A 19,452-nucleotide genomic window follows, 5' to 3' on the forward strand; every position below is an offset into this window, starting at 1 on the left:
GGCCCACAGACCACAGGTTAGACAAGCTTGCCCTAGGGCATGGACACAGTGCAGCCACAATCCTTGCGGGGACATAAAAAGGATGACCTTTACTCCAGTTTCCAATAAATTCCTCAATATCATCTGAGACTTTGTCAGCCTTTCACTGTCCATATTTCTATCAGCATTTTAGTCACAACCATTTAACCGGTTTCTAAGAAGTTCCAAACTTTCCCTCATCTTCTGGTCATCTTCTGAGCTTTCAAACTCTTCCAGCCTCTGCTCTTACCCAGCTCCAAAACCACTTCTACATCTTCAGTTATCTTTATAGCAGTGCCCCACTCCTCAGTACTAATTTTCTGTGTTAGTTTGTTTGTGTTGCTATAAAAGAATACCTGAGACTAGGTAATGTATAAAGAAATGAGGTTTATTTGGCTCATGGTTCTGCAAGCTGTACATGAAGCATAGTGCTAGCATCTGCTTCTGGTAAGGGTCTCAGGAAGCTTACAATCATGGCAGAAGGCAACAAGGAGCCAGCATGTCACATGGCGAAAGAGGGAGCAAGAGAAAGATGCCAGGCTCTTTTAAACAACCAGCTCTTGTGTGAACTACCACAGAGACCTCACTCATTACCATGGGGATGGCACCAAGCCATTCATGATGGATCTGCCCCATGACCGAATGCACCTCCCACTAGGCCCACCTTTAACAGTAGAGGTCACATTCCAACATGAGATTTGGAGGGGACACACATCTAAACCATAGCATCTCACTTCATTGAACTCTGTATCTCATCCCTTAATGCTTGATAATATAATATTATATATTATTCTCCAGTTGTTCTCTGGGAAAAATGTTTAGGATACCGTCTCTGTAGTCTACCAGCATTGCATCTGCCAACCAGGTCAAGGATCTAGTCTGTAATTGGGAACAGGTAAGGGATTGGATTATTGAAGTCTCAGGATCTGAAACTCTTCAAGTTATATCACATCTCTTTTTTTAAATTAATCCATTGATAGCTACTACTTATCCAAGATTGGACTGTCTCTTTTCCTTTAATTCCAGGTAGCATTATGTAGACTTCATGAAAGAACATTGTTACACAGATACAGCCAAAGAAGACACACCTTTGCTATGTTCCCAAAATATGCATTCTAAAGCCAAATCTGATGCTTTGAATTAATGTGCTGTTATGGATTATGTACATCCAATCCTGTAGCTAGTTTTTAGTTTTATTTTATTTTATTTTTTGCGATGGAGTCTCGCTCTGTCGCCCAGGCTGGAGTGCAGTGGCACGATCTCAGCTCACTGCAACCTCTGCCTCCTGGGATCAAGTGATCCTCCCATCTCAGCTTCCCTAGTAGCTGGGACTACAGGCACGTACCACCACACCCGTCTAATTTTTTTTTGTATTTTTGGTAGAGACGGGGTCTCACCATGTTGGACAGGCTGGTCTCAAACTCCTGATGTTGTGATCTGCCTGCCTTGGCCTCCCAAAGTGCTAGGATTGCAGGTGTGAGCCACTATGCCCGGCCATTTAGTTTTATTTTAATTACTAAGAGTAATTGAAGTAACAGTTAACATGTCAGTTTTATTTGTCCTATTAAAATATTTTGAACAAACAGTATTTTCTTCTAATTAATAATATCTCCATAAATTACTATGTGACTGTTTTTATAATTTGTAAGTTAAAATCACGGAAATAATTCAGGCGTTTAGATATTGAAATGGTAGGGTAGAATTTGAAGAGCAGCAGTTGTTAAAACACTTAAACCAGTTTTATTTTCATAAATATCATGGGACTCCATTTTCTCTCCAAAGCAAGAAATGATCTAAACAAATTTAAGGAACAGAACAGCAATAACTGGGATTAAGTTAAATTATATAAAGCACATGTGGTGCCAATGAGCACTTATGACTTAATGTGAGATCCTATGGGAAATTACTATTTGTTCTCCAACTAAGGAACAAAACTTTGTCCTGACTGTATTAAATTCGAATGAGGGTTCACTAAATGTTTTAACAGCAATTTTTGTTTTTAATGGACATGTTCTGGAATATGAACTTAACTATGTGTTTTTATTTTTTTCTCTCAGGAGTTTCAATTACTGAAAATTACTTGGAAATAGAAGGAATGGCTAATTGTCTCCCATTCTATGGAGTAGCAGATTTAAAAGAAATTCTTAATGCTATATTAAACAAAAACGCAAAGGAAGTTTATGAATGTAGACCTCGCAAAGTGATAAGTTATTTAGAGGTACACATTATTTTATATATATGTTATTGTATACAGGGGTCCCAACTCCCGGGCCAAGCCGGTTAGGAACCAGGCCACACAGCAGGAGGTGAGCGGCCTCCTGGTGGGCATCACCACCTGAGCTCTGCCTTCTGTCAGATCAGTGGCGGCATTAGATTCTCATGGAAGCACAAACCCTATTGTGAACTGTGTATGCAAGGGATCTAGGTTGTGCACTTCTTGTGGAACAATTTCCTGAAACCATCCCCACCCGCCAACTGGAAAAACTGTCTTCCACAAAACCGGTCCCTGGTGCCAAAAAGCTTGGGGACTGCTGCTGATTCTATATATAGAGGTATTATAGATTGGCCAGACTTTAAGATACTTATTTCTTAAAATAGTAAATTATTTCCAAATAGTAGAATATTTTCTGTAAGTTTTATTATGTATTTGCAAGAAGAACACTATTAAAAAAAAAAGAACATTCCATTAAAAGTTTCACATCATAGACTGACTGTGGTAAACTCTATCATGGATTCATACCATAACATTTTCTTGGGTACATATTGAGGAAAGACCTTATAAATGAGATATTTTGCAGTGAAGTTCTTTTTTAAAAACATTTCATAAATAATCCCCTTAGAAGGGGTTTAAAATAATCCTACCTTTATATTACATACTTGTCTAAAAAGTATTGTAATATAATTCTAAGTCCTGATCGCATCAAGAGGAGTAGAAGGGAAGGAAAGTGAAAGATGGGAATCTTTGAATAAGCAGAAATTTTCATTTTTGTGACAGTATTCACCACAAAAGAGAAATATAACTGGGTTAAAAGAAGGATTAAGGAAGGTTATAAACTTTAAAATATAAGATAGTAGCAGGAAAACAATAGTGTTTCCATCTGTATATCTTGTTCTGGATATCCCTCAAGATTGGTATTATTTAAAAAACAAACCTGAACTCTAATGAAGTTTTTCTCCCTTTTTAAAAATGAGCCATTTTTGTTTACAATTGGTAGTGTGCCTACTGTATTCTGAAGGTCGGACTTCCTTAACAGGAAAGTCTGCTTGTTACACCTTCTGAAGAATGTATTCAGTAATGTTCTGTGAATCCTTTAGGAACTTTGTCATGTGGAAATTCCCAGCCTGTTGTGCGGTAGCTTAACGTTGATAGTTTCTAGAGACTTCAAGGGAATATTTTCTTTTGATGAAAGAGTTAGTATGAACTTAAAGGTTGAGGGAGCTGTGGGTCGGAAGAACCATGTGGGGAGAAATGAGATTTCAGAAATAACAGGAAAAAAGTAATTGGGACTGGTTTTAAATATTTTTTTGCTAATACTTTACCTTTCAGTATGTTAAGGTAATGTGGTATAAGTGTTAAGAAAAATGGGCTAGAAAAAAAAAAGAGAGAACTTAAACCACGGGGATGCTTCTATTTAAGGTCAGTAAGATGAATCAGAGAGAAAGGAAAGTGAAGGAGAACCAAGAGAGGGGTGGATGTAAAAGTCAAGGAAGGAAGTAAATTTAAGCATAAGTAGTATCACGTTCTGTATAGGGTAATAATTGCTAGAAGACTATCAGATATGGCTGCTAGATGACATTGGTAACCTTGACGAGAATCGTAATGGCAAAGTACAATTGTCCTTCTGTATATTCATGGATTGGTTCCAGCACCACCTGTGGATACTAAAATCCAGGCATGCTTAAGTCCTGCAGTCAGCCCTCCAGAACCCACATATATGAAAAGTTGGCCCTCCGTATATATGGATTTTGCATCCCATGGTACTGTATTTTCTGTCACAGTTGGGGTTGGAAAAACATCCATGTATAAGTGGACCCACACAGTTAAAACCAGTGTTGTTCAGGGGTCTGCTGTGGTAGGAATAGAGGACATTTGCCAGTAGTTAAAGAGTGTAGTAGTGGAAAAGTAGGCAGCAAGTCATATGATAGTGAATAGTGAAAGGAAGGAAAGAGTATGTTAAGCATGTTTGTGTTGAATTGGTGGAAGACTGACAATAAAAAATTGCAGAGGAGGCCAGGCGCAGTGGCTCATGCCTGTAATCCCAGCACTTTGGGAGGCTGAGGTGAGTGAACCACCCGAGATTAGGAGTTTGAGACTAGCCTGGCCAGCGTGGTGAAACCCCGTCTCTACCAAAAATACAAAAATTAGCCAGGCGTGGTGGTGCACACCTGTAATCCCAGCTACTCAGGAGGCTGAGTGAGGCTGGAGAATTGCTTGAACCCAGGAGGTGGAAGTTGGAGTGCGCTGAGGACACACACTGCACTCCAGCCTGGGCGATACAGCTAGACTCTGTCTCAAAAAAAAAAATTGCAGGAGAAATGTTTCCATAAAGGCAAGAAGGAAGATAGGATATGAATTTAAGGTTTAGAAAGAAGAAACTGTCTGAATCAAGAGCAGAAAACAGAAAAGGGGAAAAATGAAAATAATATTTTTACATAAACTTTTTAAAAAAATTTTCTTAATCATTAGAACCTGTGAAATTTTAGGTGAACTTGAGAGAAGTCATGTTGATATATGTGGTGAAAGAGTAGAAGTTACCCGCTGAGAGTGAAGGGGTTGTGGGAAGGAGTTGGTAATTTTAGTACAGTAACAAAGATCTGAAAATAAGAGCTGTAGGTACTATAAGAGAAGGTTAATTAGAGAGGACTAAGAAGATTTCCAGGTGTCACTGAGGGCTTGTAAGAGTTAACATTTGTATTGGATCCAGCCAGGACAGTTTTATGACTCAACAATGCCCAGTAGAATTTGTCCAAGGGTAAATCAAAACACCAATTCCTCACCCTGTCCTAGAGGGTGATCTGGCCTCTGCCTAATTTCCTTTTCTTGTTCCTCTTTTTTTAACAACTATGTTGCACCCACACTGAACATTCAGTTCTTTCTCTTCTGTCTGCGTGAGATGCTTTTCTTTGCCCATGATCTTTCCATTAAGGTTTCTTATTTATTAATTTTTATTTATTTATTTTGAGACAAGGTCTTGCTCAAATGCTGGAGGGCAGTGGCATGATCACAGCTCACTGCAGTCTTGACCTTCAGGCTCAAGTGATCCCCCTGCCTCAGCCTCCCATGTAGCTGGGACTACAGGCATGCCCCACCATGCCTACTTTCTTTTTTTTTGTGGAGACTGGGTCTCACTGTGTTGCCCAGGCTGGTCTCGAACTCTTGGCCTCAAGCAATTCTCCTGCCTTGTCTCCCAAAGTGTTGAGATTACAGGCCTGAGCCACTGCACCCAGCCTGGTTCCTTATTTAAATTCAAGCTTAAAGTCATCTCCTCAAGTAATCTTTTTCCAACTCTACAATCACTCTATCATGTGGCCCAGTTTAATTTTGTGCATTATTTATTGACTGAAATGTTCTGTCTTTTATCTGTTTTCCGTTTCTCTGCACTAGAATGTAAATTGCACAAGAGCAAGTCTTGTTTTTTGGTTCACCACTACATCCCAAAGGCTGACAACATAGTTGATACTTAATAAATATTTGTTGAGTGAATTCATAAGATGAAAATAATCAAGATTCTGTCTTCCTTTTTGCCAGGATAACATGTTTTCTGCTTCAGGGTATATCATGGTAAAATGTGTGACTTTCCGTTTGGGCAGGGAGAAGCAGTGCGTCTATCCAGACAATTACCCATGTACTTATCAAAAGAGGACATCCAAGACATTATCTACAGAATGAAGCACCAGTTTGGAAATGAAATTAAAGGGTGTGTTCATGGTCGTCCATTTTTTCATCATTTAACCTATCTTCCAGAAACTACATGATTAAATATGTTTAAGAAGATTAGTTACCATTGAAATTGGTTCTGTCATAAAACAGCATGAGTCTGGTTTTAAATTATCTTTGTATTATGTGTCACATGGTTATTTTTTAAATGAGGATTCACTGACTTGTTTTTATATTGAAAAAAGTTCCATGTATTGTAGAAAACGTAAATAAACTAATATAGACTATTCATTTTATTCTCAAGAACCAGCCATCATCATAATTATGAGTTGTAGGCTCAAAATTGGAAAATAGGTAGTATTTTTGGGTGGTTATTTACTAGGTCCTCTCTGTGCAGGGAGAAATCAAACATCAAACATACTAGCATATCTGACAAACAGTGTCAATATTTTTTAAAGTACGATGGAGAGACAGAGTGGGAGAAAATGAAGTTTAGAGGAAGAAAAAAACCAGAAATCCTTCCATTACCTTCAATTTAGGGGGTAACAGATTAGATGTTGCTGTCTCTTTGTTATATGGTAATTATTGGATTTGGGGGTTAACTTTTGTCAGAGAACATGGGAAGAACTAGATTTTTAACAGAAAACTTACGGGAATTTTTTTTTTTTTTAAGACTCTCGTTCTTGTCACCCAGGCTGGAGTGCAATGGCACGATCTTGGCTCACTGCAACCTCCACCTCCCAGGTTCAAGCGATTCTCTTGCCTCAGCCTCCCAAGTAACTGGGATTACAGCTGTCCACCCCACACCTGGCTAATTTTTGTATTTTTAGTAGAGATGGGGTTTCACCATGTTGGCCAGGTTGGTCTCGAACTCCTGACCTCAGGTGGTCCATCCACCTCAGCCTCCCAAAGTGCTGGGATTACAGGTATGAGCCACCGCACCCAGCCATTAGGTGAAAATTATCTGTTGTACATATGCCCCTTCAAAAACCAGGTCCCACAGTGCACCAAAATACCTTTACAAAAAGTTGAAACATGATTTTTAATGAATATATTTGTTGTGTAAACTAAGATATGTTATTCTGGATACGATGTCTCCACACTCACACCATCTCCCATAACTCTCAAAGATCATCTTTAAATTCCTAAGATCCTTGTGTTAAGTACGAATTGTGAAACCTGGATTCTGCCTTTTCTTCTGCCAACATCATCCTATTTTGCATGACCCAAAATACTGCTTCCCCTGACTCTCCATTTCCCCTTTTATAAATGTGAGGCCCTGCTCTGGGAGAGCTTTCTGGGAGTAATCCTTTTAAATTAACTGGGTAAACTGAGGGAAGAGAGGCTAACAGAAGCTATCAAAGATGGAATTTGCATCACACATTTGCACTCACCCTAAGTAAAACTGTAGACTCATTTTTTAGCCAATATAGTCTGTACTGGTCCTACAACTATGTTGTAAATGAAGAAACTCATTTTTTCTCACTAGTTATGAATTGTGTCAAAGCAGGTCGGTAGGAATGGCAGTAGGTGTTTACCACTTATTTGCTAGACAGGTTAAGCGCTTACCTTGGCTAATCTCATTTAATGTTCACAGCGAATTTAAACTTGTAGTTACTGTTGAGATTCTAATCCCAGAGCTCCTGTTCTTAACCACCATTATACTGCCTGCGATGAGAAATGGGCCCTAAAGAGTTATTTGGGTCAACTACACATAGGTAGGGAGTATAAAACACTCCCTGACACCACTTTAACGAATGCTGGAGTAAATCAACTTTAGGATGCAACTTTTTTTTTGAGACAAGAGTCTCGCTTTGTCGCCCAGGCTAGAGTGCAGTGGGGCGCTCTCGGCTTCCTGCAACCTCTGCCTCCCAGGTTCAAACGATTCTCCTGCCTCAGCCTCCCCCGAGTAGCTGAGATTACAGGCGCCCGCCACCACGTCCAGCTAAATTTTGTATTTTTAGTAGAGACGGGGTTTCACCATGTTGGCCAGGCTGGTCTAGAGGTCCTGACCTCAAGCGATTGGCCCGCCTCAGCCTCCCGAAGTGCTGGGATTACCCACCGCGCCTGGCCGGCAACGTTTTCTAACGGTGACTGGAGTAGCAGACTGGCGTGAATCGACTGCTTTTTCCAGAACAGGAATGGGCTTCAGGTGAGGGTCTAGCGTCGCCCCACGGACCAATCCTGGTTCACGAGGCTAATGGAAGCCCAGCAATCTTCCGCAGCGCTCCCGTCCTCCACAAGTCCTTAGAATAGCCCCAGCACCAGCCGCGGGACCAAATGCTGGAGCTGGGAGCGGCGACAGGAATGGAGGTAACGGGCCGCTGCGGCCTGGGAGGCTTACCCGGAATTAAGGGCGAGGCGAGGAGATCCGAAGGAAAAGGAAAGCTTCACCTCAAGTTACCCATTTGCCTCTTCAGGCTGGGTTGCCAGAGCCCTTGGCCTGGGAGGACTCTTAAGGTATGAGTTCTAGAGTGCTGTTTAGACCCAAGTATGTTGCTTAGGATCCCAGCCTTGGCTATAGCCACAGGGCTGACCCAAAGCCGTACAGAAGTCAGGCCTGCAGGCCCCTCTTGAACATGTTGCTGAGAAGGTAGCCATCTACGGTCTGGCCAGACCTAGGAGGTTTTAGATATTTAACCTACTGAAAAATGTTAGACCTGTATTCAGATGAACGGATTTTTGTTACTTTCATTGGCTACGTGATTCTCTGTGATTTTATCCAGATTTTGTGGCTCAGGTTGTAGAATTTGCAACCCAACACAGCACAGCCCGCATTTCTCAACTAAAAGTGTAAATAGGAGCCACTTTTCCCTCTCCAAATTCTTACCTGTTTTATTTTCATCTTATGTTCTTATGTTTGCAAGCTTCCTCCAGCATTTTTTGGTGGTTTTTTTGAGGGCAAGAGGGAGCAGAAGCCACTAAATAAACTTGGGCTTGGGTCTACACTGAAAACCAAAAATAGATTTAACTCTTGTAAACCAAAAAGCATCTGAGATAGGTCTCAATAAATTTAGAAGTTTATTTTGTCAAAATTAAGGACATACCCGGGAGACAGGTCTGTGTACCTTTCTCCAAAGATGATTTTGAGAGCTATTTCATGGGGAAAGGCAGGCTGGAGAGGAAGGAGAGAGGATATGGTCACATTACTGAATCCACATGTTGCAAGAGAAAGGAGCAGGTAAAGGAATAAATAGTCAGTGTATTGTCTGACGCTGGGTAAATTCACACTTTACGTAAGATAAGGTGAACATAGAATAGCTACCTGTGAGGTGTTTATACCTTTTATCTGTAGCTATTGCTTAGGAACAAAGGAAGGGCAGTTTCTTGGATGACTCAGCTTTCAGCTTAATTTTTTCCCTTTGGCATAGTGAATTGGGTCCCAAGTTTTTATTTTTGTTTCACACTCTTTACAGTACCTAATTAATGCAAAGGAAATAATACATTTGGGGACCCCAAATGTTGATCACTAACTTAACCAAAGTTACCAGGCAAATTAAAATACCAATAATGATACTAAAATATTTAAATGACTAGACTTGTTCTTGGAGTGGAGCATTTCGGGCAAGCCAATGTTCATGGATTTATAGTGGCTAAAAGTAATCTTGAGGTGAGCCAACTAATTTTACAGATGAGAAAATAGAAGCCCAAAGTGATTACATGACATACGTGAGCACACACAGCTAATCTAGTGCTCTACTAGTTCCACTTTAAATGTTTATATTACTGTAAACAAAGATAAGTACTGAAAAAAAAATCAAATCTTACTGCAAAGGCAAATAAAAAATGACTTGAGATTGTCACCTACTTTCTCCCTTTACAAACATAAATAATCAAGAGTTAACTGTTAACTTTGTGAAAGGAAAATAAATCTTGGGGCCCCTAAATCACTAAGCTAAAGGGAAAAGTCAAGCTGGGAACTGCTTAGGACAAACCTGCCTCCCATTCTGTTCAGAGTCAGCCGTCTGCTCACTGAAATAAATGCGTATCTGATTGGCGTCTCCAAAGGATGGTTTATTCCTAGATGAGTAGATCCTGAGTTATTAGGAAACCTCATTTTAGCAGGTTTGTGAAGTCTCATGTCCTATGAAGAGAAAATAAGGGGAGGAAGGCAGAAAAATAATTAAACAAAAGAACAATCCTGGAAAATATATGGGCCACATTGTTCTGAAGTCCATAGATCTGTAGGCAGGTATGAAAGTGGCTTATGTATGTAAGTGGGTTGCTGTTATTTTCTTCTGAAGTTTAAGTTGTCTAGCTTCACTTTGCAGGGCTTTATGAAAGCACAGCCTAGTTTTCAGTGACTGCAAATTAGGAAAAATGGGGAAAAAGAAGGAAAAAAAATTGAAAACATCATTTTGCAGTCTTGTAGCCTGCAAAATAGAAAGATTAGAATTCAGTCCAAAGTAGAAAATAATAAAAATTGAAAAACATTAGGCAAGACTAGAATCTAAGAACAGGTGTACTACAGTTTTTGAAACATAATTTTTCTCGTTTCCCATTTTTGTTAAAGACAAATCATGGTAGAACTGATTCACTTTATTATACTTGTTCTGATTATTTGTATACAGTGCAGCAAGAATAATTATTTGTTTTTACATAGGCTTTTAAATTGGCTTTGATGGAACTTTGTTCCGTAGAAGGAATCTCAGATACAATTTTTTTAAAGCCAAGCCCAGCCATGGATTTGTGCCATCAAATACGTATGATTTGGGTGAATTCCTGTCTGAGGTTCCAAGATAAACTTGGGGCTCCTGGGCCTGTCGGAAAGTGACATTCTTTCTAAATTAACTGAGACCTGTCTCAGATTTTCGGAGTTCACAACTTTATTCTAGAGCTTTCATTTAATCTCACCTAGACTTGATAAGTTTTATTTTTAAAGCCTTCTTCACTGTTTCCAGTAATAACTAGTATGAACCTGAGAACATATCTCAATCAATTTAGAAAGTTTATTTTGCCTAGGTTAAGGATACACTTGTGACACAGCCTCAGAAGGTCCTTACGACGTGTGCCCCAAAGTGGTCAGGGTACAGCTTGCTTTTATACATTTTAGGGAGACATGAGACATCAATCAATATGGGTAAGATGTATATTGGTTCAGTCCAGAAAGGCAGGACAACCTGAATCAAGAGGCTTCCAGGTCATAGGTAGACAAGAGACAAAAGGTTGCATTCTTTTGATTCCTTGATCAGCATTTCATTGAATACACAATTTAACCTGGCTCAGTGAGTCTCAATTTTTATATAAACAGTAGGGCAAAGGAAGCAATCAGGCATTTGTCTCAGGTCAGCAGAAGGATGACTTTCTGTCCGAAACCCGTGAGGATAAGCTATCAGTTTACATTGCCAGGGTGAAATTCAACAACTGTTTTAAGGTAAAGATCTTGAGGCCCACAAGGAATTTCCTTGTGGGCAAAATATGAGGGAGGTACATAGCTTTTAAAAATCTTTGTAGCCGTCTTATTTAGGAATAAAATGGGAGGCAGGTTTGTCTGATGTATTATAGTTCACAGCTTGACTTTTTCCTTTGCTTAGTTATTTTGGGGGTCCCAAGGTTCACTTTTTTTTGCACACTAGCAACACACTATTGGGCTGTCACAACTGCTTTCAGAGATTTTCTCTGCTTACTTGATTTTTGGTCACAATTTTTATTCCTGCTTAAAACACTACAAATTAAACGTAGAGATATTTTCTCTAGCTTCTAAAAATTCTGTCCCAGTGGTTATCAACTTTGAGCATACATCAGAATCACCTGGAGAGCTTATTAAGCACTGATTGTTAGACACTGTGCCCACAGTTCCTAATCTTGAGGGTCTGGGGTGGGACTGAAAATTTTCACTTCTAGTAAGTTTCCAGATGATGCTAATGCTACTTGTCAGGGAGCCACACTTGGAGAACCACTGCTCTATCTCATGTATCAAAGTTCCCCTAACAATCAATCTCAAGTCCATTTCTATAAGCCTGTATTTCTTACTGACTTTTACTAAAATCTGCCAGACAAAAAACAAACCAGGGCTTAGAAGATCTCAACCTGACTATGCTGTTGTAGACATCCATTTCTTCATCTCTGAAATTAAGATGCTGAACTTGATCTCCAAGTACACAATCATTTCTAACATTCTGTTATTTTGTTTCTTCCTGGTTTTTTTTTTTTTGAGTGTCAGCAGGATTTGGAACAACCTTTTTTCCCTTACTTATGTCTACTATTAAACATATTTAAATGCCTCTGAACTAGCTCACTTTTTCATAAAATCTTTTAAACTAAAGCCGGGAGGGGTAGACTTCTTCCACTCTGCTTTAGTTGGACACAAAATCACTATAACAAACTCCTTCATCTCTATCTCCTTTAGTTATAGCTACATTTCTTAGTTTATTCAGTGATATTTATTATTACAGCACTCAGTGCTACTGAACAGAGAATATAGAGAGAAGACATTCCTTGCCCTCTAGAGGAAACAAAATAAGAGCAATATAATATAAATGTTTTGGTGAGGTTATATAGTATTGCTAATCTATATGGGTCTGCAGCACCCTCTTGGAAACCAACCTAAAGTTTCTAGTTGTTCCTTAAATTAAATAGTTTTTTAATTTATAAAGAACTTAAATATTCAAATATAATTTTCTAGTTAATATTTACACCCAGATGCTTAATAAGGCAAAGTAATGACAGGTAATTTAAAATGATCTTTAATTTTGAACTTATTTGATATTTAAGAACTTTCTTATAGGTATTTTAGTTATGTTTTGTAATTTAGATGATAGAAATGAATGATGAGTTAAGAAACAGGCAAGAAATTGTGAATGGATCAAACATATTTATGGGGAAAAAGTGGTATGTTTTGGTGTTATTTCTTTAAAAAGGCATTTTTGTTTTTAAAGTGGCTTTAATTTTACCTTAGACACTGGTAAATTACAGCATCTTAACTTGCAAGACGGTGATGCTGTACTGTCAAAAATATATTTTAAGTAATTCACTAATAACACTAGCAAAAAAAATTGTACATTTTTACATGTAAATTACTAAATACGTATGATACTCGTTATCTATTTTGAAGTTATTTGCACTCTTTTTTGGTCTTTTCTCCTTAGTTTTCTTAGTAAATAGCTGTTGTAGAAGAAACACTTCCCCATATACATAGTAATCACTTGATCCCAGATGAAAACAGGATTCCCAGCCACACACACACATTCAGCTTTTAAATTGTCAAAGACTTTATTGAAGCAATTCAGTTTTAGCTGTATTCCCCCATAAAAAAAAAAATAAAATGTCCAATCCTCTGCCCCTAAATTGAATGGATGGTACTTCATGTTTTGTAGGTTTCTTTGTTATGAGTTTGAGGATAGTCTGTTTATGCTAGTATATGAGTATGGGACTTCTCCAACTTTAATGTGCATATGAATCTCTCTGGGCTTCTCTGATTAAGTAGGTCTGGGGTAGAATCTGATATTCTGCATTTCCAGCAAGTTCTCTGGTGATGCTGATGCTGCTTATTCAGGGATTACACTTGGATTAGCAAGAGTGCACATAATCCTGAAGCGCTAGATTCCTGAAATAGAATACAGATAGATTTTTAATGCAAATATACACTGAAAATAAAATAATCAGATTAATGAATCTGCTTATGGCTCTCTAGGAAGTCAGATTTATGTTTTCTCGTGGGACATCATTCTTTTTTTAGAAAATCAGATTTATATATCTCAAAAATGTTATGAGGTAGCTGGATCTGCCATCATTTCTTTATTGTACACACAGGCATATCCCCCATGAAGAGGTAGGATCTGTTCCTCCACTCTCTTGAATCTGGGCTAGTTTATGATTACTTTGCCCATTAGATTATAACAGACGTGATGCTATACAACTTCCAAGACTACATCATAGAAACCTTGCAGCCTTCCTGGCTATCTTGAAATGGTAACTGTGGGGAAGTTAGTCACCTTGTGAGAAGTCAGTCTACCCTGAGTCTGCCATTGTATAAAAAGTACAAGCTAGCCAGATAAAGAGACTATGTGTGGAGAAAGAGATATTTGACTAGTTCCCAGTTGTTACAGTCATCTCAGCTCTGGTGCCAGACATTGAGTAAAGACATCTTCGGATAACTTCATTCTCAGCAGCCATCTGATTACAACTATATGAGGTAGCTCAAGAGAGAACCACCCAGCTGAGCTTGTTAACCCCCAGAACCATGAAATAAAAATTGCTGAACCATTAAATTTTGGGATGATTTGTTTTGAAGAGGTAGATAAATAGAACACTTACATTATGCTAATTTGAGGAGTTTTATTACTGAAATGCCTTTTTGGTCTTCCAGAAAATGATCAGTATAGGCATTGGAAATTCATCTGAAGTTTTCTACAAATAATATTATGGTCTTGATTTTTTACATAAATATGTAGCATTTCATTTTTTAAATTAAAATGTTCTAGTATTAATTTTTATTTTATTTTATTGAGATGGAGTTTGACTTTTGTTACCCAGGCTGGAGTGCAATGGTACAATCTCAGCTCACTGCAACCTCCACCTCCCGAGTTCAAGCAATTCACCTACCTCAGCCTCCCCAGTAGCTGGGATTACAGGTTCCCACCACCAAGCCCAGCTAATTTTTGTATTTTTAGTAGAGACAGGGTTTCACCATGTTGGCCAGGCTGGTCTTGAACTCCTGACCTCAGGTGATCCACCTGCCTCAGCCTCTCAAAGTGCTAGGATTACAGGCATAAGTCACTGTGCCCAGCCTAAATGTTCTAGTATTAACTTATATATGAGTCATGTCTTATGATGCCTTGGAGATTGGGGATACCAGTATTTTTGAGGCTTCTTTATAGATCTAATTTGTTGCTTTGTCACATAATCACTAGGGTTTTCCATTCTCACCTATCCAGGCAATCAAACTATGAGTGAGAAAACAATTAATATTCTTTATTGAACATTAGCTTTTCTTTTAACTTTGATCCATGCCATGTTTTGTCTAGATATTGCTCCCCACAGTAGTTTGTTGAGGCACTCTCCTTGAGCATTACTTCTTTCATAAGGAATGATTTAGTCCCATTTACAAACTTATTTATTTACTCAGTATTTACCAAACATCTATCATAAACATCCTGGGAGATTGAAGACACAGAGCAATTCAAAATTAAAACATAATCTGTCCTCAAGAAGATTTTGGTCTTAAGTGAGAAAAGTCCACAAATAACCATAATAAACCAATGTTAAGTCAGAAGAATAGAAATGCAGGAGAGGATCAGAATAAATAAAAGTCATATCAGCAAGGTGATCAGCTTCATGAAGAAAATGGCATTTGAGCTCAGCAATAGGGCTGAGAAGGTTTTCTTTTTTGTTTTTTAATTAGAAGTTAAGGCATTCTAGACATAGGGAAGAAAAGGATAGAAGTACTAGATATGAAACATTCACAACTGTGCCATAGCAAACATTCAGAACTGTGCCATATGTGCCATAACAAAGCTATGGCAGCAAGGTGTGAGAGAGAAACTCAAGTCCAGTTAGAGGCCTGTTGCAGTAGTTAGAGCACACACACAAAAATGCAGGCCCTGAAAATTAGAAGGAAGAACAAAGATAAGTGGAGATGAACTCAACAAGACTTGTGCTTGCTTTTTTTTTTTTTTTTTGATTTTTTTATTATTATACTTAAAGTTCTGGGATACATGTGCAGAACATGCAGATTTGTTACATATGTATACACGTGTCATGGTGGTTTGCTGCACCCATCAACCCATCATCTATTTTAGGTATTTCTCCTAATGCTATCCCTTCCCTAGCCTCCCACCCGCTGACAGGCCCCAGTGTGTGATGTTCCCCTCCCTGTGTCCATGTGTTCTCATTGTTTAACTCCCACTTATGAGTGAGAACACACAGTGTTCCTGTGTTAGTTTGCTGAGAGTGATGGTTTCCAGCTTCATCCATGTCCCTGCAAAGGACATGAACTCATCCTTTTTATGACTGCATAGTATTCCATGGTGTGTATGTGCCACATTTTCTTAATCCAGTCTATCACTGATGGGCATTTGGGTTGGTTCCAAGTCTTTGCTATTGTGGACAGTGCTGCAATAAACCTACATGTGCATGTGTCTTTATAATAGAATGATTTATAATCCTTTGGGTGTATACCCAGTAATGGAATTGCTGGGTCAAATGGTATTTCTGGTTCTAGCTCCTTGAGGAACTGTTCCACAATGGTTGAACTAATTCACACTCTTGCCAACAGTGTAAAAGCGTTTCTATTTCTCCACATCCTCTCCAGCATCTGTCATTTCTTTACTTTTTAATGATCTCCATTCTAACGGGTGTGAGATGGTATCTCATTGTGCTTTTCATTTGCATTTCTCTAATGACCAGTGATGATGAGCTTTTTTTCATGTTTCTTGGCCATATAAATGTCTTCTTTTGAGAAGTGTCTGTTCATATCCTTCACCCACTTTTTGATGGTTTTTTTTTCTTGTAAATTTGTTTAAGTTATGTTATTTGTAGATTCTGGATATTAGCCCTTTCTCAGATGGATAGATTGCAAAAATTTTCTCCCATTGTGTAGGTTGCCTGTTCACTCTGATGATGGTTTCTTTTGCCCTGCAGAAGCTCTTTAGTTTAATTAGATCCAATCTGTCAATTTTGGCTTTTGTTGCCATTGCTTTTAGTGTTTTAGTCATGAAGTCTTTGCCCATGCCTGTGTCCTGAATGGTATTGCCTAGGTTTTCTTCTAGGGTTTTTATGGTTTTAGGTCTTATGTTTAAGTCTTTAATCCATCTTGAGTTAATTTTTGTTTAAGATATAAGGAAGGGGTCCAGTTTTAGCTTTCTGCATCTGGCTAGCCAGTTTTCCAAACACCATTTATTAAATAGGGAATTCTTTTCCCATTGCTTGTTTTTGTCAGGTTTGTCAAAGATCAGATGGTTGTAGATAGGCAGGATTATTTCTGAGGCCTGTTCTGTTCCATTGGTCTATATATCTATTTTGGTACCAGTACCATGCTGTTTTGGTTACTGTAGCCTTGTAGTATAGTTTGAAGTCAGGTAGTATGATGCTTCCAGCTTTGTTCTTTTTGCTTAGGATTGTCTTGGCTATTCAGGCTCTTTTTTGAAATTTAAAGTAGTTTTTTGTAAATCTGTGAAGAAACTCAATGGTAGCTTGATGGGGATAACATTGAATCTATAAATTACCTTGGGCACTATGGCCATTTTCATGATATACTTCCTATTCATGAGCATGGAATGTTTTTCCATTTGTTTGTGTCCTCTCTTATTTCCATGAGCAGTGGTTTGTAGTTCTCCTTGAAGAGGTCCTTCACATCCCTTGTAAGTTGTATTCCTAGGTATTTTATTCTCTTTGTAGCAATTGTGAATGGGAGTTCACTCATGATTTGGCTCTCTGTTTGTCTGTTATTGGTGTGTAGGAATCCTTGTGATTTTTGCACATTGATTTTGTATCCTGAGACTTTGCTGAAGTTGCTTATCAGCTTAAGGAGATTTTGGGCTGAGATGGTGGGGTTTTCTAAATATACAATCATGTCATCTGCAAACAGGGACAATTTGACTTCCTCTTTTCCTAATTGAATACCATTTATTTCTTTCTCTTGCCTGATTGCCCTGGCCAGAACTTCCAACACTATGTTGAATAGGAGTGGTGAGAGAGGGCATCCCTGTCTTGTGCCAGTTTTCAAAGGGAATGCTTCCAGCTTTTGCCCATTCAGTATGATATTGGCTGTGGGGTTGTCATAAACAGCGCTTATTATTTTGAGATATGTTCTATCAATACCTAGTTTATTGAGAGTTTTTAGTATGAAGGGCTGTTGTATTTTGTCAAAGGCCTTTTCTGCATCTATTGAGAAAATCATGGGTTTTTGTCATTGGTTCTGTAAATGTGATGGATTACATTTACTGATTTATATATGTTGAACCAGCCTTGCATCCCAGTGATGAAGCCGACTTGATTGTGTTGGATAAGCTTTTTAATGTGCTGCCACATTCGGTTTGCCAGTATTTTATTGAGGATTTTTGCGTTGATGTTCATCAGTGATATTGGCCTGAAATTTTCTTTTTTGTGTGTGTCTGCCAGATTTTGTTATCAGGATGATACTGGCCTCATGAAGTGAGTTAAGGAGGATTCCCTCTTTTTCTATTGTTTGGAATAGTTTCAGAAGGAATGGTACCCTCTCCTCTTTGTACCTCTGGTGGAATTTGGCTGTGAATCCGTCTGGTCCTGGGCTTTTTTTGGTTGGTAGGCTATTAATTACTGAACTTCAGTACTTATTATTGGCCTATTCAGAACTTATTATTTCAGAACTTCAGAACTTATCATTGGCCTATTCAGGGATTCGACTTCTTCCTGGTTTAGTCTTGGGAGGGTGTATGTGTCCAGGAATTCATCCATTTCTTCTGCATTTTCTAGTTTATTTGCATAGAGGTATTTATAGTATTATCTGATGGTAGTTTGTGTTTCTATGGGATCAGTGGTGATATTCCCTTTATCATTTTGTATTGTGTCTATTTGATTCTTCTCTCTTTTCTTCTTTATTAGTCTGGCCAGCAGTCTATTTTGTTAATCTTTTCAAAAAGCCAGGTCTTGGATGGCTTGATTTTTTAAAGGGTTTTTCCTGTCTCTGTCTCCTTCAGTTCTGCTGTGACCTTAGTTATTTCTGGTCTTCTGCTAGCTTTTGAATTTGTTTGCTCTTGCTTCTCTTGTTCTTTTAATTGTGATGTTAGGGTGTCAATTTTGCATCTTTGCTGTTTTCTCCTGTGGGCATTTAGTGCTATAAATTTCCCTCTGAACACTGCTTTAGCTGTGTCCCAGAGATTCTGGTACTTTGTGTCTTTGTTCTCATTGGTTTCAAAGAACTTATTTATTTCTGCTTTAATTTTGTTATTTACCCAGTAGTCATTCAGGAGCAGGTTGTTCAGCTTCCATGTAGTTGTGTGGTTTCAAGTGAGTTTCTTAATTCTGAGTTCTAATTTGATTGCACTGTGGTCTGACAGACAGTTTGTTATTATATCTGTTCTTTTGGATTTCCTGAGGAGTGTTTTACTTCTAATTATGTGGTCAATTTTAGAATAAGTGCAATGTGGTGCTGAGAAGAATGTATATTCTGTTGATTTTGGGTAGAGAGTTCTGTAGATGTCTGTTAGGTCTGTTTGGTCCAGAGCTGAGTTCAAGTCCTGAATATCCTTGTTAATTTTCTGTCTTGTTGATCTATCTAATATTGACAGTGGGGTGTTACAGTCTCCCACTATTATTGTGTGGGAGTCTAAGTCTCTTGGTAAGTCTCTAAGAACTTGCTTTATGAATCTGGGTGCTCCTGTATTGGTTGCATATATATTTAGGATAGTTAGTTCTTCTTGTTTGCATTGATCCCTTTACCATTATATAATGCCCTTCTTTGTCTTTTTTTTTTAATCTTTGTTAGTTGAAAGTCTGTTTTATCAGAGACTAGGATGGCAACCCCTGCCTTTTTTGCTTTCTATTTGCTTGGTAAATATTCCTCCATCCCTTTATTTTGAGCCTATGTGTGTCTCTGCACATGAGATGTGTCTCCTGAATACAGCACACTGATGGAT

The 19,452-nt window shown here is 38.4% G+C and overlaps 1 protein-coding gene across 35 annotated transcripts in view; it reads left to right on the forward strand.

Annotated features, from left to right (window-relative positions):
* Positions 1-19,452, forward strand: part of PMS1 (PMS1 homolog 1, mismatch repair system component) — a 111,946-nt gene that overhangs the window by 88,720 nt on the left and 3,774 nt on the right. For 17 of the 35 annotated variants that reach the window (XM_054548657.2, XM_054548663.2, XM_054548660.2 and 14 more), the window contains 2 exons: positions 2,076-2,236; positions 5,830-5,936. In XM_054548657.2, the coding sequence (XP_054404632.1) occupies positions 2,076-2,236; positions 5,830-5,936 (268 nt within the window). 35 annotated transcript variants of the gene reach the window in all.

This window comes from Pongo abelii, chromosome 11, assembly GCF_028885655.2.
Source record: "Pongo abelii isolate AG06213 chromosome 11, NHGRI_mPonAbe1-v2.0_pri, whole genome shotgun sequence".
Taxonomy (NCBI): Eukaryota; Metazoa; Chordata; class Mammalia; order Primates; family Hominidae; genus Pongo; species Pongo abelii.